The 27,244-nt window shown below is 52.1% G+C and overlaps 3 protein-coding genes across 3 annotated transcripts; 1 reads left to right on the top strand and 2 right to left on the bottom strand.

The window, feature by feature from the left end:
- Window positions 1-524: 524 nt before the first annotated feature.
- LOC121063411 (olfactory receptor 14C36-like) lies at window positions 525-1,439 on the bottom strand. The gene has a single exon (XM_040543831.1). The coding sequence runs from the start codon at window positions 1,437-1,439 to the stop codon at window positions 525-527; it is 915 nt and encodes a 304-aa protein (XP_040399765.1).
- Window positions 1,440-10,009: 8,570 nt separating this feature from the next.
- LOC121063406 (olfactory receptor 14J1-like) lies at window positions 10,010-10,924 on the top strand. The gene has a single exon (XM_040543828.1). The coding sequence runs from the start codon at window positions 10,010-10,012 to the stop codon at window positions 10,922-10,924; it is 915 nt and encodes a 304-aa protein (XP_040399762.1).
- Window positions 10,925-17,746: 6,822 nt separating this feature from the next.
- Window positions 17,747-18,682, bottom strand: LOC121063404 (olfactory receptor 14C36-like). The gene has a single exon (XM_040543826.1). The coding sequence runs from the start codon at window positions 18,680-18,682 to the stop codon at window positions 17,747-17,749; it is 936 nt and encodes a 311-aa protein (XP_040399760.1).
- Between the last annotated feature and the right edge of the window lie 8,562 nt (window positions 18,683-27,244).

Raw genomic sequence — 27,244 nt, 5'->3', positions numbered from 1 at the left:
ATGGAGGGCCGTGAAGCTGCAGGAGCCCTGGTCTCCTGCCTGGGAGATCCCCAGCCCAGAGTGCCTGTGCCCCGCAGGGCCAGCCCCGCTCCCCGCACCAGCACAAGAGGCCTGGCCCAGGCACAGAGCAGCTCCAGATTCCGGTCCGTGAAGCTCCACATTGCCCCACTGAGCAGTGATGGGCAGCCCCAAGGGCTGCCAGGGCTGTTCCTAAATGTGACAGCTGGGCTTTTGGCCCTGAGTCCCTTCTCCGTTCAGAGAATGAGATGGGATCTGAGATCTGTGAATATCTCATGGCTTCGTTATTGTCTTAATCTACACACGAAGTTTGGTTCTTAAAGTACAGGAGATGACTGGGTAAAAATAAAAATTAACAGGTAGAAGGATGAGAAGAAATTTCCTTAAATTAAAATAATATTATCAAACATTTTAAAAAATAAGACAACAATTTCAGAAAACATTTTGTGAGAAATTCTCTCAGTACTGTTAGGATGGTAAGGATATTACTGATACTTCAGAAGTATCTATGAAAGCAATTTCCTTAGTGCATTTCTCAGTTCCTGGTTCCTCATGCTGTAGATGAGGGGGTTCACTGCTGGAGGCAGCACCGAGTACAAAAATGCAAATACCAGGTCCTGGGATGGGGAGGAGATGGAGGGGGGCTTCAGGTAGGCAACCATGGCAGTGCTGAGAAACAGGGAGACCACAGCAACGTGAGGGAGGCACGTGGAAAAGGCTTTGTGCCGGCCCTGCTCAGAGGGCATCCTCAGCACTGCCCTGAAGATCTGAATATCGGAAAGCACAAGGAAAAGAAAACAGCCAAATGCTAAAGAAAAACTAAATACAAGTGCCCCAACTTCCCTGAGGTAGGCATCTGAGCAGGAGAGCTTGAGGATCTGGGGGATTTCACAGAAGAACTGGTCCACAGCATTGCCTTGGCAGAGGGGCAGGGAAAATGTAGTGGCCGTGTGCAGGACAGCATTGAGAAAGCCACTGCCCCAGGCAGCTGCTGCCATCTGGGCACAAGCTCTGCTGCCCACGAGGCTCCCGTAGTGCAGGGGCTTGCAGATGGCAACGTAGCGGTCGTAGGCCATGACAGTGAGAAGGGAATATTCTGCTGACATCAATAATACAAACAGAAAGACCTGTGCAGCACACCCTTGATAGGAGATGGCCCTGGTGTCCCAGAGGGCATTGGCCATGGCTTTGGGGAGAGTGGTGGAGATGCAGCCCAGGTCGAGGAGGGCCAGGTTGAGGAGGAAGAAGTACATGGGGGTGTGGAGGCGGTGGTGGCAGGCTACGGCGGTGAGGATGAGGCCGTTGCCCAGGAGGGCAGCCAGGTAGATGCCCAGGAAGAGCGCGAAGTGCAGGAGCTGCAGCTCCCGCGTGTCTGCGAATGCCAGCAGGAGGAACTCACTGATGGCGCTTCTATTGGACATCTGCTTTTTTTGGGATGTGGTCCTGCACAAGGAAGAGAAAGAACAGCAATAATGTACAACAGACTTATCAGAAGAAAACTCATCCCATTTCTTACTTAAAATTGCCAAAAACATTGTCCACTTCCAGGAAGACATTTGGCAGGTCCTTTTCATAAGTTCTTCCTGATGCTGCCTGAGGGTATCCCTGGGAGCAGGGGACTCCTCTGTGGGCAATGGAAGAGTCAGTTATGCCCTATAGACAGAGGTAAAGAGGAACATGGGGTAATCTCAGATTCACTTCACTCCTGATATCAAAGAACTTTGCCCCAGTGTTGCTCCCAGGTCACCCAAATGCAGAGCAGATATATATATATATATGGATTTTTTTAATTTTCCTTTTATGGGGGTCAGATTGTGTGTTGTTGCTACCCCACCACACCTGATGAGTTTTTTAATACAGAAATCCTCAGCATTTGTCCTGCACTCGAAGGGAAACTTTGTGGATCCTCAGAGAAAAAGGGACTGTCCCTATAGCACAGAGTGTCCCTTAGTGAGGACAGGCAATCTGTCCATCAGTGCTGGTCTCAGTTGTCCTATGAGAGCTGCAGGAAAGCTGTACTCAGTTGTTCATCTGAAAAGAATCAGGACACTGCTGAGTGCAGAAGAAGCCACGCTCCAAGTGCCCATCTCCAGACCCCTCACCCTGTCCCCGTACTCCCCTTCCCCCAAGCACCCCGAGGGCTCACTCCACGGGCAGGTGAAACCCCCATCCCCAGGCAGCCTGGGAACAAGACCAGCAGCAGCACGGCCAGGTGCAGAAGCCAGGAGGAATGGCAGCGTGCTGCTGCCAGGGGAGGCAAGGCCAGGGAGGGACAGACGGACACTCAGCAGACCCTCCTGTGCTGCAGCTCTGCCTGCAGAGGAGGCAGCTCCTGCTGGGGACAGCGGGGGCTTGAGGGCAGAGGCTGTGCTGGTGGGAGAGGAGAGCAGGGGGTGTCTCAGGGAAGGTGCCTGCCCTGCAGGGGCTAGCAGGGAGGTGCCTGAGCCCTCCCTCGCACAGCATTTCTGGCAGCATCTCCCTCTCACCGCCTGCCCATGTCCCTGCCTGGAGGCAGATCAGTGTCAGATCAGTTAAAACCTGACGGGAGCACAAATATGGTGTTGGTACAGTCTTTAAGCTGAGGTGACTGAAGGGACTTTATGAACTTCATCGCTTCCATACTGAAATCTCAGTGCAATGCTCTAGGAGTTTCAGTCCCCTGTACAATCCTGACAAAACAAATTACCACGAAACCTGCCTCAACTCCACTGCAGTAACCTGAAAGCACAGACTACAGAAAAAACCTTACCCTTCAGGTAACCGCTGTCTTAGCCTTCCTCCTTAAATGTCCAATCGTAAATGCCATTCTCTAAAGCATTCTCTACTCATTTCTGGAGAAACAGAGAGACAACTATCCCGAGAGATGCTGTCAGGCATCAGATGTGCCAGCTGTAGAAGACCCCTCTGGCAACACCACCTGCATGGCCCTGATGCCAGAGCCTCACAGTGCCAACAGCCCGCAGATCTGTCCTGCCACACGCTGCCCTCTGTTGTTGGCTCCTCACTGCCTCCAAGCCCTCTCTCCTTGTCTCCTCTCCCCGTGCCAGCTGCGGTCAGAGCCCCCAGCCCTGCTGCGCTGTGCAGAGGAGCTGCTCCTGGCCAGAGCTGTCTCTCTGCACCACGGCCCTCTTGCCAGGAGCTCTCTCTGTCCCAGGAGCCCGGCCCAGCTCAGCACCAGACGCCCAGACCAAGGCATTGCAATCCCCCCTCGGGGGGCTTTGGGGAGGAGCCCAGGAACCTCAGGCACTGAGAGATAATTGAAGACATCTCTCCAGAAGTCCAAGTCAGAGGCAAGTTTCCTGCAGTGTCCCCCTGAGGGCCAGCACTGACACAGCCTCCCTTGGAGCTCGTTAGAGCAGAGCATTGGAGGCACTGAGGACAAGGAGACAAAGGCAATGTGAAGGTGACCCTGATGTGTAGGAAAACTGGATGTGTTTCACCAAGCACAAGGGTAAAGTCTTGACCCCAGCCCCTGGGAAGGGAGATCCTTTCCCTTCACACAGTGCTCAGGGCTCTTCCAGGGGCAGGAGGAGATGGGGATGTGCATGGCCAAGTGCAGGAGAAGGGTCCGAGCCCTGCCTGGTTCATGGGTGGTGGCGAGGAGGCAATGAGGCCCTGGTGCTTGAACAATAAGCTTTCTTCTCCTAGGCCTCAGTGGCAGAGACAACAGCCAGAGCCATGGACACAAAGACCTGGGTCCTGTAGGGACTCTCAGTCTTGCCACAGCCCTTGCTGCTCTCCACACCAGACTGTCCTAGGGACTCCCAGACCTGTAGCTCTTTTCCTGCTGGCTCTAGACCCTTGTCTGTGTGTTGTCACACCAGATCTGAGCTGAGTCTGATAATGCAGATCTTCTTGGTGGCCATGCTCCTTGTAAGGCAGCTCTGTAGGAAGCTGACCTGGTTCCTGGTGAGCAGCACCACTGCTCGTATGGCATCCCTCGTGGTGCGCCCAGGCCCTCCTCCTCGTGGGCACTGCTCACTCAGTAGGGTCCCAGTCTGCCCTGATGTGTGGGGTTCCTCTTCCTCTGCTGCAGGACTGTGCTCTTCTCCTCGTAAATGTCAAGAGGTTTCTGTAGGCAAAATCCTTCATTTTTTCATTGTTCCTCCACACTGCTGCTCCATTCTGTCAGCTGTTAATATCTGCAGGCAGATGGCTCACCCTGGTTATGCTGTCTATTACAAGATAACTGCATCAACAATTGCAGGACAATTTGGACAATACAGGATTTAGTGGAATAAAACTGCAGCATACTATCACGGAATTATAGGGGATTGAATTCCACCGGATTCTACCTTTTCTCTGCTTCCTTCTCTTGCATGCTGTCATTTTGCTTGGAACCGCATTCTATAATGTTGTGAAGCTGTGCAAGGACAAAATTAGAAGGTCGAAAGACCAACTCGAGCCCAACCTATCTATTAAGGATAAATAAAAAAATAATCATTTTTTTTTTAAATTCATAAAATTAAAAAAAAAAAAAAAAAAGGAGGAGTAATGAGAGTCTTCATCCTGTATTGGTTGTGGGGGGAAATATAGGTAAAGGCGATGAGGAAAATGCTGAGGTTTTTATTGCTTCCTTTGCCTCAGCCTCCAGCAGCAAGAACAGTTGTTCCCCTGGTACTCAGACTCCTGAACTGGTAGATAGGGACAGCGAGTGGCATGAAGCCCTCATAATCCATGAGGAAAACTTTTGAGACCTGCTACTCCACTTAGATGTATGCAAGTCTATGGGGCCAGATGGGATCCACGTGTTGGTACTGAGGGAGCTGGCAGAAGTGCTCACCAGGCCACTTTCCATCGTTTATCAGCAGTCCTGCCTATCAGGCAAGGTCCCAGTTGACTGGCGACTAGCAAATGTGACGGCCATCTACAAGAAGGGGCAGAAGGAGCATCTGGGTAACTACAGGCCTGTCAGTCTGACCTCGGTGCTGGGGAAGCTCATGGAGCAGATTATCTTGAGTACCATCACGTAACACTTACAGGACCACCAGGTGACCAGGTCCAGTCAACATGAGTTTATCAAAGCCAGGTCCTGCTTGGCAAATCTGATCTCCTTCTAAGACAAGGTGATGTGCTCAGTGGAGAAAAGAAAGGCCGTGGATGTGGTCTACCTAGACCTTAGTAAGGCTTTTGAAACTGTTTCCCCAAGCATTCTCCTGGGGAAACTGGCTGCTCAAGGCTAGGATGGATGTGTGCTTTATTGGATTAAAAATTGGCTGTATCTTCTTTTTCAGTAATTTCATCAGTGATCTGGATGAAGGGATCAAGTGCACCCTCAGTAAGTTCACAGACGACACCAAGTTAGATGCAAGTGTAGATCAACTCAAGGGTAGGAGGGCTCTGCAGAGGGATCTGGATAGGCTGCACCCATGGGCTGAGGTCAACTGTATGAAGTTCAACAAGGCCAAGTGCTGGGTCCTGCACTTGGGGCACAACAGCCCAACATAATGCTGGGGGAAGGGTGTCTGGACAGCTGCCCAGGGGAAAAGGATCTGGGGATATTGGTGGATAGGCGGCTGAACATGAGCCAGCAGTGTGCTCAGGTGGCCAAGAAGGCCAACAGCATCCTGGCTTGTACCAGGAATACTGTGGTCAGCAGGAGTAGGGAAGTGATTGTCCCTCTGTACTCGGCCCTGGTGAGGCCACACCTTGAGTACTGCGTTCAGCTCTGGGGCCCCCAGCACAAGAAGGACATGGATCTATTAGAACGAGTCCAAAGGAGGGCCACGAGGATGATCAAGGGGCTGGAGCACCTCTCCTCTGAAGACAGGCTGAGGGAGTTGGGGTTGAGCAGCCTGGAGAAGAGAAGGCTCTGGGGAGACCTTACAGCGGCCTTCCAGTACCTAAAGGGGCCTACAGAAAAGCTGGGGAGGGACTCTTCATCAAAGAGAGCAGTGATAGGACTAGGGGTAATGGTTTAAACTGAGAGAGGGTAGATTCAGATTAGACATTAGAAAGAAGTCCTTTCCTCAGAGGGTGGTGAGGAACAGGCTGCCCAGAGAAGTTGTGGATGCCCCATCTCTGGAGGTGTTCAAGGCCAGGTTGGATGGGGCTTTGAGCAACCTGGTCTAGTGGAAGGTGTCCCTGCCCAGGGCAGGGGAGTTGGAATTCTGTGATCTTTAAGGTCCTTTCATACCCAAACTGTTCTGTAATTCTGTAAATATGAAACACAGCACCATACCAGCTACTACGAAGAGAAATTTACTCTATCGCAGCCAAAACTAGGACAGTATTCACTGCTTATTCCATACCGTGTCTGTCATGCTCAGGTCCAACACTTTCCAATTAATCACCACCACCTGTCTTTTCTGTCTTTTGATATGCAGAAAGAAAGGTCATCTCCTTAGTCTATTTGTGTCTATAATAATAATAATAAAAATATATTCTATTATTATGTTGTTGTTGTTGTTATTATTCTTATTATTATTTCCTTTGTGTCTTATGAATCTGCTTTTATATCAACCCATAAACTTTTATTTTTATTTTTTTTTTTTCCTCCCAGTTCTCTCCTCCATCCCACTGGATGAATAGCTTTGTAGTGCTGAGCTGCCTGCCGGGTCAAACCACAGCAAGTCTTCTTGGTGCCTAGCGTGGAGCACAAAGGTTGAGATGACAGATCTGACCAGAGCATTTTAAAAGTAAGTTGTTCTAAGCATTAGATCAGTTTAACGGTTGCTGATCACAATGTCGATCTTTTTGATCTGGGGTCTGTTGTGCTTGTTTTCGGAATTGTGTTGTATAGCACATTGCTAACTGTCTGTCTTCCATGTCATGCTGTTCATCAATTCTGGGGGCAGGTTTAAGGTTAATCTTTTGCTGTATTGGATAACACTGACTTCTGATAGGATAAAACTATTGCCACCTCTGTACCTCCGGAACCATCTCTTCATCTCTTAGAAACTCTTAATAATTACACTCTTTTACACTTTTTGCCTTTTCTCCTCAGGGACTAAATCTATGCGGGGTGGGGCAGGAGGTGGGGGGGGTGGAACTGGTATGGACAGTGCGGGAGGCCTTTCGCCACTGCTTCACTCTCCCTTTCTCCTTCACCTCCCCGTTCTCCTCCAGGCTAATTACAATAGCTCTTCAAAGCTTTGAATATCCTTGGCACGGTCAAACCAGCATGTTCCTATTTTTAGGTCTCCTGAATGTGATTCAGGTTTTGTGTAAGTTTAGACAACTACTTAAGCATGCCATCCAGAGATCTGTCCAGACAGGAGAGTGAGGAGTGGCAGGGAGTGTGGGAGGATCTGTGCAGGCACCTAGAGCAGGGGGCACCTCCAGTGCTTTGGAACTTCACCCCAGAACAAGTGCAGAATCCTAAAAAACTGTGAAATGCTTGAAAAAGTGGTGTTATCACCCTGGCATTTCCGAAGAGACACATACCACTGCAGTGTGCTGGCTCTTGGCCTATGCTTACAGAGCCACAATCAATGCCACTCCAACCTCTGTGACAAGCCCTGCAGCCACTCCAACCCTCTCTGACACACCCTGCAGCCACTACAGCATCTGCAAAATGCCCTGCAGCGACTCCAGCTCCTTTTATGGGCCCTGTGTCTGGGCCAGAACACCAATATTTGTCTGTATCAGTTACTCCTATATGGAAGAAAAAAGAGTGGATATGAAAGTGAGTTTTTTTTTTTTTTTTTTTTTTTTTTAAAAAAAAAAGGAAAGAAACTCCTACCCAGACAAGAAAGGAGGAGAAAGAAGATGAGGCAGGCTTCAGAAAAGCTGGCCCAGCATGTGAGTAGGAGGACGAAGAGGAAGAGGTCCTAAGAGCATCAGTAATCACGCGATCCCTATCCCCATGCTGCTCTGGTGCTGGGAGAAACGGGGCCCCTCCCTGGAGTTAGGACTCTGTGCATCCTTGGAAGAGGCTGCTTCAGGAGAGGATAGATATTTCAAGGACCCAAAAGGGTATCGGTGGGCTTTTGGCACAGCTGCCTTGGAGACGGAGGACATGATGCTCTTGTCTACCTTGCCTTGGTCTCTCACAGGACCCTTCTGTTGTGGGGTTGATGAGGGCTGAAGGACAGCTGGTGCCAATCACCGCCACAGCCGTGCACCTGAGTCAGTATAGCACCAACTGAGTCCGCTGACAGAGGATTGTCATGGCCTGAATGAAGTCATGCAGTGCTGAGTGCTGCCATGCCCGATACGGTAGAGCTTCCATAGAAACTGGAATCAAAGGCACCCAAGCGTTTTGCCACAACTGATATCGCTAATGCATTTTTCTCCATCCGTTTGCCAGCAGATTGAAGGCCACAGCTTGCTTTCAACCTGGAATCGACTGCCCCAGGGCAGGAAACTCAGCCCTACCACTTGCCATGGGCTGATCCAGACTGCCCTGGAAGAGGAGGAAGCTCCTGAACACCTGCACTACATCGATGGCATCGTTGTGTGGGGTGACAGAGCAGAGGAAGTGTTTGAGAAAGGGGAGAAAATACTCCAAATTCATCCGAAAGCTGATTTTGCAGTAAAAGAAATGAAGGTCAAGGGATGTGCACAAGAGATCCTGATGCAGGCTGGCCAGGGTCAGGGGGACCAATGCCTGGGGACAGGTTAAGCATTGGTGAGGGGCTTCTCAGTGATTGGGTGGTGCATCACTTGCTTTGTACATATTCTTATTATTCTTGTTATTATTATTATTACTATTTTACCTACCTTTTCTGTCTTTTCAAATTTGAAATCATTCACTACTTTCTGCGCCCTTGTGCTTAGTGAAACACATCCAGTTTTCCTACACATCAGGGTCACCTTCACACTGCCTTTGTCTCCTTGTCCTCACTGCCTCCAATGCTCTGCTCTAACGAGCTCCAAGGGAGGCTGTGTCAGTGATGGCCCTCAGGGGGACACTGCAGGAAACTTGCCTCTGACTTGGACTTCTGGAGAGATGTCTTCAATTGTCTCTCAGTGCCTGAGGTTCGTGGGCTCCTCCCCAAAGCCCCCCGAGGGGGGACTGCAATGCCTTGGTCTGGGCGTCTGGTGCTGAGCTGGGCAGGGCTCCTGGGACAGAGAGAGCTCCTGGCAAGAGGGCCGTGGTGCAGAGAGACAGCTCTGCCCAGGAGCAGCTCCTCTGCACAGCGCAGCAGGGCTGGGGGCTCTGACCGCACGCACCCAGGCAGAAAAGGATTCCAGGCAGCCTGGAGGGTGCGGGCAGACGAGAGCTCAGTGCATGAGAAACCTTCACAGCCCTGCACACGGTAAGTCTCTGGCTGCAGGACAGTGCAGGGGAGGTTCCTGGAAGGGGCTCCTGGGTCCGGGACATCTCTGCCTGGCCAGGAGCTGCCAGGATGTCTCTCGTGGCTTGAGAAGTGCAGAGGAGAAGGTGCTGCAGGGCAGCCTTGGTCAGAGGAAGGGGAGGGCAGGGGCTGCCTGCAAAGACAAGGCACTTTCTGCAGTCTCGGCCTGCTTTTCCTGCTCTGATTCTGGGGCAGGCTCTGTGTTAACTGAGTGGTTGGATTTGCACAGGTGACTGAGCTTCTACTGCATTGAACTGAGACCTGAGCAGGTTAGTGACGAACCTCAGAATATCCCCTCCCTTCTCTCTACTTACAGATGGCACCAGGGTTTTTCTGTGCTGTTCTTTAGGACCTGCAGACAAGGAGATGTAATTTTTTAGCACAACCTCTGAGTGCAGCCATCCCACACCTGAGTGCTGCAAGCAGCCAGCAGCTGCGCACCAGGGGATGGACAGAGCAGCCCTCCTGGACGTGACGTCTGGCTGAGGTTTGCCACCACAACAACAACATTTACCACTGCAGTGGAGCAGAGGTGGCCCGTTGGGGACTGATGGGCAGAGGTGGCTGCTGAGTACAGGACACTCAGCAAGCATAAAGCAGAGCTACAACCAGGGAGAGACACAAAGGTAACAATGAAAGAAAGACATTGTGAAGGCTTTAATGAGAAAAGAAATGAGTATTTCACAGGGAAATTTCCCCTAACAGTCTGTATTTTTCTTCTTTATAGTGCCCTTGATGAAGGGCAGCAAATGCCCAACAGCAGCTCTGTGAGCGAGTTCCTCCTGCTGGCATTCGCAGACACGCGGGAGCTGCAGCTCCTGCACTTCGGGCTCTTCCTGGGCATCTACCTGGCTGCCCTCCTGGGCAACGGCCTCATCCTCACCGCCGTAGCCTGCCACCACCGCCTCCACACCCCCATGTACTTCTTCCTCCTCAACCTCGCCCTCCTTGACCTGGGATCCATCTCCACCACTCTGCCCAAAGCCATGGCCAATGCCCTCTGGGACACCAGGGCCATCTCCTATCAAGGGTGTGCTGCACAGGTCTTCTTTTCTGTCTTCTTGGTTGGAGCAGAGTTTTCCCTTCTCACTGTCATGTCCTACGACCGCTACGTTGCCATCTGCAAGCCCCTGCACTACGGGAGCCTCGTGGGCAGCAGAGCTTGTGCCCAGATGGCAGCAGCTGCCTGGGGCAGTGGCTTTCTCAATGCTGTCCTGCACACGGCCACTACATTTTCCCTGCCCCTCTGCCAAGGCAATGCTGTGGACCAGTTCTTCTGTGAGATCCCCCACATCCTCAAGCTCTCCTGCTCAGACACCTACCTCAGGGAAGTTGGGGCACTTGTCTTTACTCTTTCCTTAATATTTCTTTGTTTTCTTTACATTGTGGTGTCCTACGTGCAGATTTACAGGGCGGTGCTGAGGATGCCCTCTGAGCAGGGCCGGCACAAAGCCTTTTCCATGTGCCTCCCGCACCTGGCCGTGGTCTCCCTGTTTGTCAGCACTGGCATGTTTGCCTACCTGAAGCCCCCCTCCATCTCCTCCCCATCCCAGGACCTGGTATTTGCATTTTTGTACTCGGTGCTGCCTCCAGCAGTGAACCCCCTCATCTACAGCATGAGGAACCAGGAACTGAGAAATGCACTAAGGAAATTGCTTTCATAGATACTTCTGAAGTGTCAGTAATATCCTTACCATCCTAACAGTACTGAGAGAATTTCTCACAAAATGTTTTCTGAAATTGTTGTCTTATTTTTTAAAATGTTTGATAATATTATTTTAATTTAAGGAAATTTCTTCTCATCCTTCTACCTGTTAATTTTTATTTTTACCCAGTCATCTCCTGTACTTTAAGAACCAAACTTCGTGTGTAGATTAAGACAATAACGAAGCCATGAGATATTCACAGATCTCAGATCCCATCTCATTCTCTGAACGGAGAAGGGGCTCAGGGCCAAAAGCCCAGCTGTCACGTTTAGGAACAGCCCTGGCGGCCCTTGGGGCTGCCCATCACTGCTCAGTGGGGCAATGTGGAGCTTCACGGACCGGAATCTTGAGCTGTTCTGTGCCTGGGCTAGACCTCTTCTGCTGGTCTGGGGAGCGGGGCTGGCCCTGCGGGGCACAGGCACTCTGTGCTGGGGATCTCCCAGGCAGGAGACCAGGGCTCCTGCAGCTTCACGGCCCTCCATCTCCTGAGCCGTGGCTGGCCCCAGCCCGGGGGCTGCTGGGGACGCCCAGAGCCGCCTTTGTCCCAGAAGCTGCGGTGCCTTGCGAGGGGCTGGGGCTGTGGTGGCCGTGCCCAGAGCCCTGCAGCAGCCTGCGGTGGGCACTGCCCTGGGGCCAGGCCCGCCTGGGCTGCTGGGCTGGGGAGAGGTCTGGGAGGTGGGGAGAGGTGGGCAGGGGCTGGTCTGGTCTGGGCAGTGCCCGGCAGAGGGCACCAGCAGCGTCAGGGAGCAGTGGCAGCATTCAGGGGAGGGCTCCCAGCAGGGCTTGGTGCTGCAGAGCCAGGGCTGGGGAAGGGAGCCCAGAGCTGCAGGGGCAGGGGACAGGAGGCCGCTCGGGGCCCTTGCTGGCCTGGGCAGAGCAGGAAGGGGGCCCAGGGCATTCGTCCCCTCACCGCAGCATGCCACGACCTGCACGGAGCTCACGGAGCGTCCAGGGCCAGGCTGTGCCCCGTGGTGTGCAGGGAGAGGGCAAAGCCTCTCTGAAGAAGAGGCTGAAACTGAAAAAGGTCCCTCTGCTGCCCCATGGTGTGACAGGGCCAGGCTGGGACAGGTTACCTTTATTTGATGTAGTTCTTGTGTAATTTGCATTGGTGATGGCACAAAAAGATAGCTCCTTCACCAGTGATGTACATCCTTCGTCATGTTAGGACACAACTCAACGTCCTTCACTCTGCTTTATCTCACGGATGAACTGGATTAGGTCTCCTTGATTACTCTGAGGCACAATGCAGTGCTTTTTGCCTTCTGACACTCCAGCACAATATGTGTGACTTTCCCTTACTCTGCGCATTGACCTGATGGGTCATTTCACACTTTTCACTTTCACATCCCTAGTTGGAAGGGGATATTTCCCCAAAGCGCGGCAAGCTGATGGGTTCTGGTTCAGCCATTTGAAGTGTCCTGCTCTTGAGTCTTTCAGCCTGAGTTTTCCACAGATGACCCACGATGGTAAATGGATGTTTAGGTGTCTCCTAGGAAGAAGGGAGAGTATCTTGGGATCCCAATGGCCATTTCAAATTTAGGTCTATCCCAAGAAATGGCTGAAGAAGGAATTTGCCTTGAAGGGGTTTCCTGTGCTGTGCTGGGCTGCAGTTTCAAGGAGAAAGAGCACTGCTGGCAGTGGAGGTGCCCGGGAAACATCACCTGTCTCCACCTTATCCACCAACGGGCTCTGGTCTCCTGCAGGTCTTTTCTGACAGCTTCCGTTCCAGGGAATTCCTCTAAATGCACCAGAGCCTCTGGAGGCCTAATGATTTCATTGAAAGCAGAACCAGGAAATGTGATTTCAAGGAAATATTTCAAATGTGAGTAAACTACTCTGAAGACCTTGGCACTGGTTGCTTATGGTCAGACAGCAAAGCTCTGTCTCAGTACCCAGTATTTTCTCCAGTACTTAAGTCATAAAGCAACTACTCATTACCTCAAATGATTCAATCCCTTCCGTAAAATGTCACACAGTGTAGTTTCTCTCATGAAGAAATAGGCATTTTCAGGATGTATTTTCATCACAGAAAAAGAAATACTGGTGTTCACCTGTACTTGCATTGTCATCGCTTTGTCTATCATGGTGTGCTCCCTCATCTTCCAGGTACATCCACCCGCCTTGATTAAACAGTCCATGTTGAATGTCCCCTTCCCAGCTGCCTGCCTGCACCTATGCACTTCCCATGGTTCTCCTGGCTTGCCCTCCCCTTCCTCCTGGATCACTCCGACCGCCCTCACCAACCCGGTTACTGCTTTGAGCTTCAGGGAGTTGAAGCTTGCCCATCTATCTGCAGTCTGTGTCCTTAGAAAGCTCATCCTCATTTATCATTGAATTAATATCATATGGATTAATTCTAATCTTAACACTTATCATTTCCGGTCTATCAGTATCAAAGACTTCTTGTCCAGTCATCCTTTTGGGAACAGAAACCTCACAGGAGGCATACAGGATGAGGAGCTTGCTTTGCTTTTGGAAAATTGCTGCATGTTTTCCTGTTGTTTGGTTTGAAATAAGGAGAAACCCTTCTGCGCCTGTGTGCATGCAGGTCTCTAAGGAAAGCAGGAGGGAGCTGGTGCAAAGGAGCTGTAACATCCAGCTGCAGACTTCTGTGCCGAAGTCTGGTGGAAGGAAAAGTGATGCAAGAGCCAAAGAGAGAAATGTCAGGGCTGGGGTTGTGAGGAGGAAGGTTCTCCATGCAGTGTCAGACCTCAAGAGGCTGCTTTTCCTCCCTATGCAGATCTCCAAAGGAGATGCCCTGGATCAATGTCAATTAGAGAATAATGCTCCAAACTGAAATTCAACTAAACGCATCCTTTAAGAAGAGAAAAGATATTTTTCAGGTGCTTCTTGAAATCTTCCTCCTCAACTACACCATGAAAGCTCTCCAATTAGCTGCACAAGTCTTGAAGACTTGAAGAAAATTATGGGAGAGATGTGGCTGTTTAGGACATTCTGCATTTTAATGAGTTCCATGGTGTATTTTGGTGCTCAGTCTATGAAGCTCAGGTACTGAGAGGAGAATGATGTAACCACTTGAGAAGGTAAAGTCAGAAGGAAAAGTAGAAGTGACTTGGAGTATTAATGGGCCCCACTGAGGGCTTTTACTAAGAAAGCCTCCCCAGGGACTTGTTAGGGCAGATAATTGGAGGCCATGATTGCAGACAGGCAAAGCGCTGTGCTGAGAAAAGTCTTGGCTGGTTTTGGTGAAGCAGAAGGGCCAAGGCCTGACCCCAGCCACTGGGAGGGGAGATCCTGCACCCCCACGTGTGGCTCAGGGCTCTTCTTGGGGTCTGTAGGATGTGGTGGGCAGTGTGATGCCACGAGAACTTCATTATGAAATCTCCCCACCCCTGCACAGGGTATCAAGGAAGCAGTGAGGCCCCATTGCAATGACTATATCTCGTCTCCTCAGAAGCTCTAGCCAAAGGGAGAAAAACGACAGAGCTGTTGGGGCCTTCCCTTCTTGCCAGCACCCTCTGCCTTCTCCTCTGCAAGCTCTCCTATGCTGTCCCACTCTTTGCCCTATTTCCTTGAAGTCTGCAGACACCCATCTCTGTCCACCACCTTGCTCTCATCCCGGCATTTCCATCATTTCACCAGTGTCTCATCAACCCTCACCAGCCGTTCCTTGAAACACAAAGCTAGGGTCTGATCTTTGAGTGACCTCTGTCACCACAGCACTACCCTTTGAGGGACATTTCTTCCTCCTTGTGGCCAGTGCCAACCTTCCAAGGTGCACTTTGTGACAGTTTTTTCTCTCCTGCTCTTTCCTACTACCAAAGAAAGCTCCATTAGGGTGGAAACCACTCCTGAAGTAGGCATCCCAACCCATCAGGCTCCTTGCGGCCTGTCAGCCAAGCAGACACAAGTCACCTCACCAGCATCTCCCAAGCCCTGGGCCTGCTGCTGGCCTTGCAGCTTCTTGGCTAGACACAGCCAAGCCTTGTGCCTCGTGCTGTCCAGTGCTGGACTCAAGCAGAAGGGACAGGACAAGCCCTGTGCGCGCCTTCTTTCTGTCTGGGTCCTCGTGGGGATGGAGGCAGAGGGGATCCCACAGTCAGCATGCCAAGCAGGGGCCTTCTGCTGGCCTAGCAGGGCCACTGGCACATGTCAGCCCCAAAGTGCCGATCCCAGGGAGAAGCCAAGGGTGACGTGCCACCTACAGACAGAAGGGACCTCACAGTCCCTTTCCGTGACACGTTCCTGCTGCTGCCCTATGAGCTGCAGAGACAGAAGTGACCTCACAGTCACTGCCCCAGTCACATTCCTCCTGCTGGGGCAGGAGATCCTGAGGCAGAGCTGAGCTCATCAGAGCATTCCCACCCATCTCCTCCTTGTGGCCCGCAAGCTGATCAGACCCATGGCCCCTCACATTCATCTGTGAATGCCAGGTGACTGCAGAGAAGTCTCACAATTCCTGCCTTCCCCCAAGGGGCCAAGCACTTTAAGTTAAGGGTTAGGAGAGGGGCTGAAGGCGAGCTTGTTAATGCACAGGTACAGGGGCTTTATGTGTTAGATTTTCATGAATGGGATTAGGGACTAGGTCTCATATTTCTGGGTTAGAGTTTAAACAAAGATTAAGTGGGAGGGTTTGGTGTTCTGCTTGGTGTGTCAGGTGTGTGGTTAGGGTATGGACAAGCCTTGTGATTTAGGGGTTTGTTTAGTTCTTCCAAGAAGTCTAGGCTTAAATAGAGCATTTAAATCTAGTGTTAAGGGTAGGGATCAAGGTAAGCAAGAGAGTAATGGTAAGGGAAAGAGGCTATGGGCATAGTTTTGGCTTCAGTACAGACTTTGAGCTCAGGCATAAGAGCAGTGGATTCCTGTCAGGGTGTGGAGTAGCATTTAAATTTAGGGATTAAGTTTACTGGTTGAAGCCGGTGAAGGGCCTCATGTGACTATTTTAAGTCACAGTTACAACAGCATCAGCAAAAACCTGAACCTTCTTACCTCTACAAAATCCTTAATTTCTGCTGGCCAAGCCCCTATTCCCTCCTCCAAATCTCACATTTCTCCTGTCCTGGGTTTCTCCTGACCTGCCCATATCAGTCATCTTCTTAGGGGCATGTTGATGATGGCTTTCATGATCTCAGCGTATCCATCACACCTCTGTTGGCTACTCTATTTCTGAGAAAAGTGGCACTTAAGACACGATGGAAAAGGACACAAAAGTCCATCAGAGCACCCTGCACAATGTGCCCAGCAGCTCTGCACCTCCAGAAATGTGCTGTTCCTGCCCACAAGTTTTCTTTCCAGAATGGCTCCTATGGATCCAGGGTAACTTTTCCCAAGCCCTCACTTCCCCAGGCCACACCACTCTTGCCCGCAGGCCCCACGTGTCTCTCCAACCCTCCCCTCTTCCCCTGCAGTAGTGGCACCTTGCCGCAGCAGGTTGGTGCATCTCCAGGCTCAGGGGTGTTTCCTGAGGGCCTGCCCCGTGTGGGGAGTGGCGGGGAGGAAGAGAGCAAGGTCAGCTCCTGGGGCATGGCTGAGCACAGCCCAGCCATCCCGCACCGTGGGCAGGCCCCTTCTCCCAGGCTGAGGCACACACGCAAGGTGGACACTTCTCCATCAGCCCAGCTTCGCACAGGGCCCTTCAGCCCTGCCCCTGTCCTGGGACTCTCCTCCTCCTCCTCCACCCACAGACATACATTGCTTTCCATTTGGGGACGCAGGCAGGACTTTAAGGATCTGCTAAAGCCCTGAATTTCCATGTTTTTCATAGTCCTCCTGGCTATTCCCACTGCCTAGCCCTGCCTTCCAGGCGGAACTCAGTAACGTGGTGCTCAGCAATGAATAATGGGGTCATCTTTCCAAGGGAGGGTAGAAATTTCTCGGGGGCAGGCTGCAGAGATGATGAAGTATTGCATCTTCATCAAGGCTTTAAAAAAGGTCTCCACAATTACTCTGCAGTCTTATGGGCCTTCACCTGCTGGCTCTTCACGGCCTTCCCTGGCGTTGCAGAGCCCTCCTTAGCCCCTGGACACCTCAGATTCGCTTTTCCCCCTAAAAGACTCTTCCTTGGATGGTCACTCATTTTAAGAGCTCCTAATCACTGCCCACTGAGCACATTGTCCCTGCAGATCCCCTGACATCTCCTGCCAGCTCCAGATTCCTCTCCAGGCTGGAATCTGCCATCAGCCCCACTGCAGGGGGAGCAGTCCCAACCCCTTGGCTCTATTCCTGATAGCACATTTGGAAGAGGTGCCCAGGCTTCTGGCTTTGCCCTGAGCAGCCCCTCTTGTTACTGTGGTGCTAGCAGGGTGGCCAGCTGTGACCCAGGGCTGCACAGTGCCTGCTGCTGCCTGCAGCCACAGGGATGTCACTGCAGAGACAACAGGACTGTCCCCAAGGTACATGAGACCTCATGACTAACACAGATACAAGAGCACAAGAAAACAATGAGGAACCAAAAAGAGAGCAGCAGTGAAAAGGCCACGTCCTGCTGCTGGCCATGGCCATGGCTCCAGGGAAGCAGCAGGGGCCCTGAGCCCCTCCTGCGTGCTGGGGCTGCTCCCCCAGCTCCAGAGGAGATAGGAGGAGACAGCAGCTGAGACCAATGTAGTTCGCATGGTTGTTTTATTGTGTTTATCTGCATGGTAAGCCTGCTTCTTTAGGTAGATTTGATGATTGGGTCACTGTAAATCAAAAAAATGTAACGTTACAGGTTGAGGTTAACATTATTTAAGTAAAAACAACTTGGAGAAAATATTTATAAAGAAATATAATAACAAAAAATTCTCCTCACACTGTCTGAAATAATCAGGAAAATCAAAGTCATTATTGATTCCGAAGAAGCATGTATCCATAGAGTTTCCTTACTGCATCCCTGAGCTCCTGGTTCCTCATGCTGTAGATGAGGGGGTTCACTGATGAAGGAACAACTGAGTAGAGAACTGCCACAATAAGATCCAAAGATGGGGAGGAGATGGAGGGGGGCTTCAGGTAGGCAACCATGGCAGTGCTGAGAAACAGGGAGACCACGGCCAGGTGAGGGAGGCACGTGGAAAAGGCTTTGTGCCGGCCCTGAGAAGAGGGCATCCTCAGCACTGCCCTGAAGATCTGAATATAGGAGAAAACAATGAAAACAAAACAGCCAAAGGCTAAAGAAACACTACACACAAGTGCCACAGCTTCCCTTAGGTAGGCATCTGAGCAGGAGAGCTTGAGGATCTGGGGGATCTCACAGAAGAACTGGTCCACAGCATTGCCTTGGCACAGGGGCAGGGAAAATGTAGTGGCCGTGTGCAGGACAGCATTGAGAAAGCCACTGCCCCAGGCAGCTGCTGCCATCTGGGCACAAGCTCTGCTGCCCACGAGGCTCCCGTAGTGCAGGGGCTTGCAGATGGCAACGTAGCGGTCGTAGGCCATGACGGTGAGAAGGGAAAACTCTGCTCCAACCAAGAAGACAGAAAAGAAGACCTGTGCAGCACACCCTTGATAGGAGATGGCCCTGGTGTCCCAGAGGGCATTGGCCATGGCTTTGGGGAGAGTGGTGGAGATGCAGCCCAGGTCGAGGAGGGCGAGGTTGAGGAGGAAGAAGTACATGGGGGTGTGGAGGCGGTGGTGGCAGGCTACGGCGGTGAGGATGAGGCCGTTGCCCAGGAGGGCAGCCAGGTAGATGCCCAGGAAGAGCCTGAAGAGCAGGAGCTGCAGCTCCTGCGTGTCTGCGAATGGCAGCAGGAGGAACTCACTCACAGAGCTGCTGTTGGGCATTTGCTGACATTGGACACAGCTGTCTGTTGGAGAGGATAAGGCGAAACAAAGTTAGAACAGACGTCAAAGAGGAAAACCTATTGCCAGTTTTGGAGCACCCCCCAGCCTGAGCGTCTCTCTTTGCAGGAGAACCTTTCTGCAGCTCTCCTGCTTGAGCTGCGGCTGGTGCTGGCTGAGAGTGGCACTGGGAGCAGGGGCTGCTGTGGGCTCCAGAGGAGTCCTTCCTGCTGTGCAGCAGGAGGGAGGCAGGAACATGGGGGAACTCAAGTTCAGTCCAGTGATCAGGTCAATGAAATTCGCAGTGCTGTTTCAAACAATGCACCCCAATGCAGAACAGAGCCGCAGATGCCACTGCTGAACACTCCTGTTCTCAGCTGCCCTGTGTCACCCCTCTGTGAACTGCAGGACCGTCCTGCTGAGGTGTTTCCCTGGGAAGAAACTGGAGACAGCTGAGAGCAGAGAAGCCCCAGTCCAAGTGCAGCTGGGCAGAATCCTCACCTTGTGTTGCATGAGCAGGGTCTCAGCTCTTTCCTCCTAGCCAGGGCTGCTGAGGCCTCACTCCAGCTGCCCACAGACAGCCATCCAGCAGCACAGGCATGGCCTTAGAACAGAGGTGTCTCTTCCTTAGGGCACCTGGATAACACAAGGATGCCACGAGAGAGCTGCGTCCTGCTGGAGAGAAGCCTGCAGACCAGGATGATGCCCCACAGACAGAGCTGGATATTCACAAACTGGGGTGTCCCAATATCCAGTCTGTATCCCCTGCAATTTCTGGAGGAGGCTTGGCCACCTCACTCTTGGCTGACCAGGGGCAGCTGGATTATGACACTCCGAGGGGCTTCTGCCAGACTTCCTCACCTCGCAGTGCCATCCAGCAGGACTCTCAAAGCCTACTGCATTGCCCACTGCCCTCCCAGAAACAAGACCCAGCAGGAGACCATTCCAGGACGTGCAGCTGCGTGGCCCTGCAGCCAGAGACTTCCCTTGTCAAGGGCTGTGCAGATTTCTCCTGTAGGCAGCTCTCAGCATCCTCCCACTGCCAAGTGCCTCCAAGCCCTCTCTCCTTCTCTCCTCTCCCCGTGCCACCTGCGGTCAGAGCCCCCAGCCCTGCTGCGCTGTGCAGAGGAGCTGCTCCTGGCCAGAGCTGTCTCTCTGCACCACGGCCCTCTTGCCAGGAGCTCTCTCTGTCCCAGGAGCCCGGCCCAGCTCAGCACCAGACGCCCAGACCAAGGCATTGCAATCCCCCCTCGGGGGGCTTTGGGGAGGAGCCCACAAACCTCAGGCACTGAGAGACAATTGAAGACATCTCTCCAGAAGTCCAAGTGAGAGGCAAGTTTCCTGCAGTGTCCCCCTGAGGGCCAGCACTGACACAGCCTCCCTTGGAGCTCGTTAGAGCAGAGCATTGGAGGCAGTGAGGACATTTGGACAAAGGCAGTGTGAAGGTGACCCTGATGTGTAGGAAAACTGGATGTGTTTGACCAAGCACAAGGGCCAGGCCTTGACCCCAGGCCCTTGGAAGGGAGATCCTTTCCCTTCACACAGTGCTCAGGGCTCTTCCAGGGGCAGGAGGAGATGGGGATGTGCATGGGCAAGTGCAGGAGAATGGTCCGAGCCCTGCCTGGTTCATGGGTGGGGGCAAGGAGGCAATGAGGCCCTGGTGCTTGAACGATAAGCTGTCTCCTCCTAGGCCTCCGTGGCAGTCCTGGGTCCTGTTGGGACTTTCAGCCTTGCTACAGACCTTGCTCCTCTCCACACAAGCCTGTCCTAGGGACTCCCAGACCTGCACATGTTTTCCTGCTGGCTCTAGACCCTTGTCCATGTGGTATCTCACAGGATCTGAGCTGAGTCTGATAACTCAGATTTTCTTGGTGGCCATGCTCTTGTAAGGCAGCTCTGCAGGAAGCTGGCCTGGTTCCTGGTGAGCAGCACCACTGCTCGTATGACATCCCTCGTGGTGCTCAGGCCCTCCTCCTCCTGGGCAGCAGAGCTTGTGTCCAGATGGCAGCAGCTGCCTGGGGCAGTGGCTTTCTCAATGCTGTCCTGCACACGGCCACTACATTTTCCCTGCCCCTCTGCCAAGGCAATGCTGTGGACCAGTTCTTCTGTGAAATCCCCCACATCCTCAAGCTCTCTTGCTCAGACACCTACCTCAGGGAAGTTGGGGCACTTGTCTTTACTCTTTCCTTAATATTTCTTTGTTTTCTTTATGTTGTGCTGTCCTATGTGCAGATCCTCAGAGCCGTGCTGAGGATGCCCTCTTCTCAGGGCCGGCACAAAGCCTTTTCCACGTGCCTTCCTCACCTGGCCGTGGTCTCCCTGTTTGTCAGCACTGACTTGTTTGCCTACCTGAAGCCCCCCTCCATCTCTTCCCCATCCCTGGACCTGGTGGTGGCAGTTCTGTACTCGGTGCTGCCTCCAGCAGTGAATCCCCTCATCTGCAGCATGAGGAACCAGGAGATCAAAGATGCAGTGAGGAAAATATTTCTATACATGCTTCTTCACCATCAATAATGACTTCATTATTGTCATTATTATCATATCCTTTTTGTCATTATACTTATTATCAAAATGTAATATTAGAAATAATCCTAACAGGACTACCTGGTTATTTGGGAAAATGAGAGAATGATTTCCTTAAGTATACTTTTATTAATATTTTAACAACATTTTATGTTGATAAAGATAATGTTATTCTTGTCCTCCTGCATAACAAGTTTTAAAATTATTTTTAACCAGTGATAGAATCATGGAATCACAGAATGGCCTGGGCTGGAAAGCACCTCAAAGATCACCTAGTTCCAACCCCCCTACCATGGGCAGTGACACCTCCCAGTAGATCGTGGTTGCTCAGGACTTCATCTAACTTGCTCTTGAAGATCTGCAGGGATGGGGCATCCAGTACCACTGTGGAAAACCTGTTCCAGTGCCTCACTATCCTGAGTGAAAAATTTCCTTCTAACCTCTAATCTGAGTCTCACCTTTTAATTTAAAACCACTTCCCCTTGTCCTACCATTATCTACCTGAGTAAAGAGTCCTTCTCCATTCACTTTATAAGACCACTTTAAGTATTGAATATCTGCAATGACATCACCCCGGAGCCTTCTCTTCTGGTAGGCTGAACAGCCCCAGCTCTCTCAGCCTTTCTTCATAGGAGAGGTGCTCCAGCCCCTTGATCATCTTCGTGGCCCTCCTCTGGAACCACTCTAACAGCCCACATCCTTCTTGTGTTGAGGGCTCCAGACCTGGACGCAGGACTCCAAGTGGGGCCTCACAAGGGCAGAGCAGAGGGGGACAATCACCTGCCTCTACTTGCTGGCCACTCCTCTCTTGACGCAGCCCAGGATGCACTTGGCCTTCTGGGCTCCAAGCACACTGCTGGCTCATGTTGAGCGTTTCATGCAGCAGAACCCCCAAGTCCTCCTCTGCAGGGCTGCTCTCAATGAGTTCTTCTCCCAGCCTATCCCCATGTCTGGGATTTCCCCGACCCATGTGCAGCACCTTGCACTTGGACTTGCTGAACATCATTAGGTTAACATAGGCCCAGTTCTCAAACCTGTCCAGGTCCCCTTGGATGGCATCCCTTCCTTCTATAGTATCAACTCCACCTCTCAGCTTGGTGTCATCTGCACTCAATGCCTCTGTCTATGTTGTTGATGAAGATATTAAACAGTACTGATCCACGGACAGACCCCTGAGGTAAAGCACTTGTCATGACCCTCCACTTGGATATAGATCCATTGATCGTCACTCTGTGGTTTTGACCTTATCCACTGAACGGTGCACCCATCAAATGCATATCTCTCCAATTTGGAGACCAGGATGTCATGTGGGACCGTGTCAAAGGTCTTACAGGAGTCCAAGTAGATGACATCGGTCGGACTTTCCTTGTCGTCTGATGTGGTCACTCCATTGTAGAAAGCCACCAGATTGGTCAGGCACCATTTACCCTTTGGTGAAGCCATGCTGGCTGTCTTGGATCACCTCTTTCTCTTCCATGTACCTGACATTGATTCCAGGAGGATCTTTTCCATGGTCTTGCCAGGCACAGAGGTGAGGTTCACCGTTCTGGAGTTCCCTGGATCCTCCTTTCTACCCTTCATCAAAAGGGGAGTGATGTTTCCCTTTTTCCAGTCACCAGGGACTTCACCCGACTGCCAGGACTCTTCAGATATGATGGAGAGAGCCTTGGCAACTACATCAGCCAGTTCCCTCAGGACCCTGGGATGCAAGTCATCAGGCCCCATAGACTTGTACGTGTTTAGTTTCATCAGGTGTTCCCAAACCTGCTCTTCACTTACAGCCGGTGGGACTTTGCCCCCCAGCCTCCATCTGTGGGTTCAGGGAAATTAAAAGATTGGGAAGCCTGACTGGCACTGAACACTGAGGAGAAGACGTTGTTGAGTCCCTCAGCCTCCTCCATGGCTGTCATTACCAGTTCACCCTTCTCATCCATCAGAGGGGGAACACTCTCCTTGGTCTTTCTTTTCTGAGCAATGTATCTGTAGAATCTCTTCCTGTTACACTTTGCATCCCTTGCCAAGCTCAGTTCCATCTGTGCCTTGGATTTCCTTATCCCATCCCTGCACATCTGAAACAAAACCATTCGTGAGGGCCTGGGAGAAGGAACCCTGGACCACAGAAGCCATTCTGGAAACATAACTTGTAGGTAGGAAGCTCAGTTTTGTGGAGGTGCAGAGCTGATGGGCATGTTGTGGAGGATGATCCTAAAGACCTTTTTGCCCTTTTCCCTTCTGACTACAATGCCACTTCTGTCTCAAGACTAGAGTAGCCAACAGAGGTGAGACAGATACTCCGGGATGAAGAATGTCATCCGAAAGCTGATCCCAATAAGCTATGGGGAGGTCAGGAGCAGCCTGGACAAGAGAGATGTGAGATTTTGGGGTGGGAAGAAGAGCTTGGCCAGCAGAAATTAATGATTTCATAGAGGTAAGAGGGTTCATGTAATGTAGATGCTGTGGTAACACTGACTTAAAACAGTCACATATGGCCCTTACCTCACTTGAACAAGGAATTTTAATCCCTAAACCTAAATGCTACTCCAGCACTCTGAAAGGTATCCATTTTCTTTCTTGTTCACCCTGATCCCTTCTCTTAACACCAGCATTAAAATGCTCTATTTAACCCTAGACTTCTTGGGAGACCTGAACAAAACCCTAAACCATAGAGCTTGTCCATACCTTAACCAGAGACCTGACACCACAAGCACAACACCAAAGACTCCCACTAAAACTTTGCTTAATCTCGAAGCCAGAAAATTAAAAACAGGTACCAAGGGGGCTAGAGAGAGGTCAGCCCTGCCTCAGGATGTCCTGCCCCAGCAGGAGGAATGTGACTGGGGCAGTGACTGTGAGGTCACTTCTGTCTCTGCAGCTCATAGGGCAGCAGCAGGAACGTGTCACGGAAAGGGACTGTGAGGTCCCTTCTGTCTGTAGGTGGCACGTCACCCTTGGCTTCTCCCTGGGATCGGCACTTTGGGGCTGACATGTGCCAGTGGCCCTGCTAGGCCAGCAGAAGGCCCCTGCTTGGCATGCTGACTGTGGGATCCCCTCTGCCTCCATCCCCACGAGGACCCAGACAGAAAGAAGGCGCGCATAGGGCTTGTCCTGTCCCTTCTGCTTGAGTCCAGCACTGGACAGCACGAGGCACAAGGCTTGGCTGTGTCTAGCCAAGAAGCTGCAAGGCCAGCAGCAGGCCCAGGGCTTGGGAGATGCTGGTGAGGTGACTTCTGTGTGCTTGGCTGACAGGCCACAAGGAGCCTGATGGGTTGGGATGCCCACTTGAGGAGTGGTTTCCACCCTGATGGAGCTTTCTTTGGTAGTAGAGAAGAGCAGGAGAGAAAGTGCCACTAAGTGCACCTTGCAATGTTGGCACTGGCCATGAGGAGGAAGAAATGTCCAGGGGAACAACTGGTCTTGCTGTTAGAGCCTGAGGCAAAGAAGACATTAAGTGCCTCAGCCTTTACCTCATCTCTTGTCACCAGGTTTCCCCCCACATCCGGTAAAAGGTGATGATTCTCCTTAATCCTCCTTTATTAAAGTATTTACATGAACAGTTTTTTGTTGTCGTTGTTGTTGTTTTTCATAGTAATAGACGGATTGAGCTCCACCTTGCTTCTGGCCCTTCTAATTTTGACCTGCACAGCCCCATAACATTCAGGACACAGCTGCAGGCAAACTGATAGCATGCATGAGAAGGAAGCACAGAAGAGGTGGAACGTGGCAGCCTTCCATCCCCTGCCCCTCTGTGACTCTGTGCTGCAATTCCATTTAGCTGGTTACTCCTGTATCATCCAAACTTCCCTGCAGCTCCTGATGCTGCTGTCTTGTCAGAGATAGCGCAATCACAGGAAGGTTGAACGGTCTGTCTGCAGACGTGAACAGCTGACAGAATGGAGCATCAGCGTGGGGGAACCTTGAGAAACTGCAGGATTTTGCCTACACAAACCTCTTGACCTTTACAAGGAGAAGAGCCCAGTCCTGCAGCAGAGGAAGAGGAACCCCACCCATCAGGGCACACTGGGACCCTGCTGAGGGAGCAGTGCCCAGGAGAAGGAGGGCCTGGGCACCACGAGGGATGCCATACGAGCAGTGGTGCTGCTCACCAGGAACCAGGCCAGCTTCCTGCAGAGCTGCCTTACGAGGACCATGACCATCAAAAAGATCTGACTTAACATACTCAGCTCAGATTCAGTGAGATACCACACACACAGTGGTCTACATGAACAGGTAACAAGGTACAGGTCTGGGATTCCCTAGGACAGTCTGGTGTGGAGAGGAGCAAGGGCTGTGGCAAGGCTGAGAGTCCCAACAGGACCCAGGTCTTTGTGTCCATGGCTCTGGCTGTTGTCTCTGCCACTGAGGCCTAGGAGGAGACAGCTTATCGGTAAAGCACCAGGGCCTCGTTGCCTCCTCGCCACCACCCATGAACCAGGCAGGGCTCGGACCATTCTCCTGCACTTGCCCATGCACATCCCCATCTCCTCCTGCCCCAGGAAGAGCCCTGAGCAGAGTGTGAAGGGAAAGGATCTCCCTTCCCAGGGGCTGGGGTCAAGGCCTGACCGTTGTGCTTGGTGAAACACACGCAGTTTTCCTACACATCAGGGTCACCTTCACACTGCCCTTGTCTCCTTGTCCTCAGTGCCTCCAATGCTCTGCTCTAACGAGCTCCAAGGGAGGCTGTGTCAGTAATGGCCCTCAGGGGGACACTGCAGGAAACTTGCTTCTGACTTGGACTCCTTGAGAGATGTCTTCAATTGTCTCTCAGTGCCTGAGGATCGTGGGCTCCTCACCAAAGCCCCCGAGGGGGGATTGCAATGCCTTGGTCTGGGCGTCTGGTGCTGAGCTGGGCCGGGCTCCTGGGACAGAGAGAGCTCCTGGCAAGAGGGCCGTGGTGCAGAGAGACAGCTCTGCCCAGGAGCAGCTCCTCAGCACAGCGCAGCAGGGCTGGGGGCTCTGACCGCAGCTGGCATGGGGAGAGGAGAGAAGGAGAGAGGGCTTGGAGGCACTTGGCAGTGGGAGGATGCTGAGAGCTGCCTGCAGGAGAAATCTGCACAGCCCTTGACAAGGGAAGTCTCTGGCTGCAGGGCCATGCAGCTGCACGTCCTGGAAGGGTCTCCTGCTGGGTCTTGTTCCTGGGAGGCCAGTGGGCAACGCAGTAGGCTTTGGGAGTCCTACTGGATGGCACTGCAAGGTGAGGAAGTCTGGCAGAAGCCCCTCGGAGTGCCCTAAGCCAGGTACCCCTGGTCAGACAAGAGTGGGGTGGCCAAGCCTCCTGCAGACACTGCAGGGTGCAGCTGGGATGCTGGCACACCGCAGCTTTAAGATATCCAGCCCTGTCTGTGGGGCATCCTCCTGGTCTGCAGGCTTCTCTGCAGCAGGATGCAGCTCTCTCGTGGCATCCTTGTGTTATCCAGGTGCCCTAAGGAGGAGACACCTCTGCTCTAAGGCCGTCTGTGCTGCTGGATGGCTGTCTGTGGGCAGCTGGAGTGAGGCCTCTGCTCCCCGGTTTAGGTGGGAAGACCTAAGATCCTGCTCATGCAAGACAGGCTGAGGATTCTGTCCTGTTGCACTTGGACTGGGGCTTCTCTGCTCTCAGCTGTCTCCAGTTTCTTCTCAGGGAAACACCTGAGCAGGACGGTCCTGCAGCTCACAGAGGGGTGACACAAGGCAGCTGAGAACAGGAGTGTTCAGCAGTGGCATCTGCAGCTCTTTTCTGCATTGGGATGCTTTGTTTGAAACAGCACTGCGAATTTCATTGACCTGATCAATGGACTGAACTTGAGTTCCCCCATGTTCCTGCCTCCCTCCTGCTGCACAGCAGGAAGGACTCCTCTGGAGCCCACAGCAGACCCTGCTCCCAGTGCCACTCTCAGCCAGCACCAGCTGCAGCTGAAGCAGGAAAGCTGCAGAAAGGTTCTCCTGAACAGAGACAGCTTGTGATAGGGATGTTCTAAGGCTTGCAGTAGGTTTTCCTGAGATAAGTCTGTTCTAACTTCTTCTACCTTTTCCTCTTCAACAGACAACTGTGTCCCAAGTCAGAAA

The sequence above is a fragment of the Cygnus olor genome, unplaced genomic scaffold (genome assembly GCF_009769625.2).
Source record: "Cygnus olor isolate bCygOlo1 unplaced genomic scaffold, bCygOlo1.pri.v2 scaffold_78_ctg1, whole genome shotgun sequence".
Taxonomy (NCBI): Eukaryota; Metazoa; Chordata; class Aves; order Anseriformes; family Anatidae; genus Cygnus; species Cygnus olor.
The sequence above is the reverse complement of the archived record's forward strand: the minus strand, read 5'-3'. Positions and strand labels throughout refer to the sequence as shown.

What these genes read in the sequence shown, in the direction of transcription:
- LOC121063411 (XM_040543831.1), bottom strand. Translation starts at nt 1,439, where the DNA reads ATGTCCAATAGAAGCGCCATCAGTGAGTTCCTCCTGCTGGCATTCGCA.
- LOC121063406 (XM_040543828.1), top strand. Translation starts at nt 10,010, where the DNA reads ATGCCCAACAGCAGCTCTGTGAGCGAGTTCCTCCTGCTGGCATTCGCA.
- LOC121063404 (XM_040543826.1), bottom strand. Translation starts at nt 18,682, where the DNA reads ATGCCCAACAGCAGCTCTGTGAGTGAGTTCCTCCTGCTGCCATTCGCA.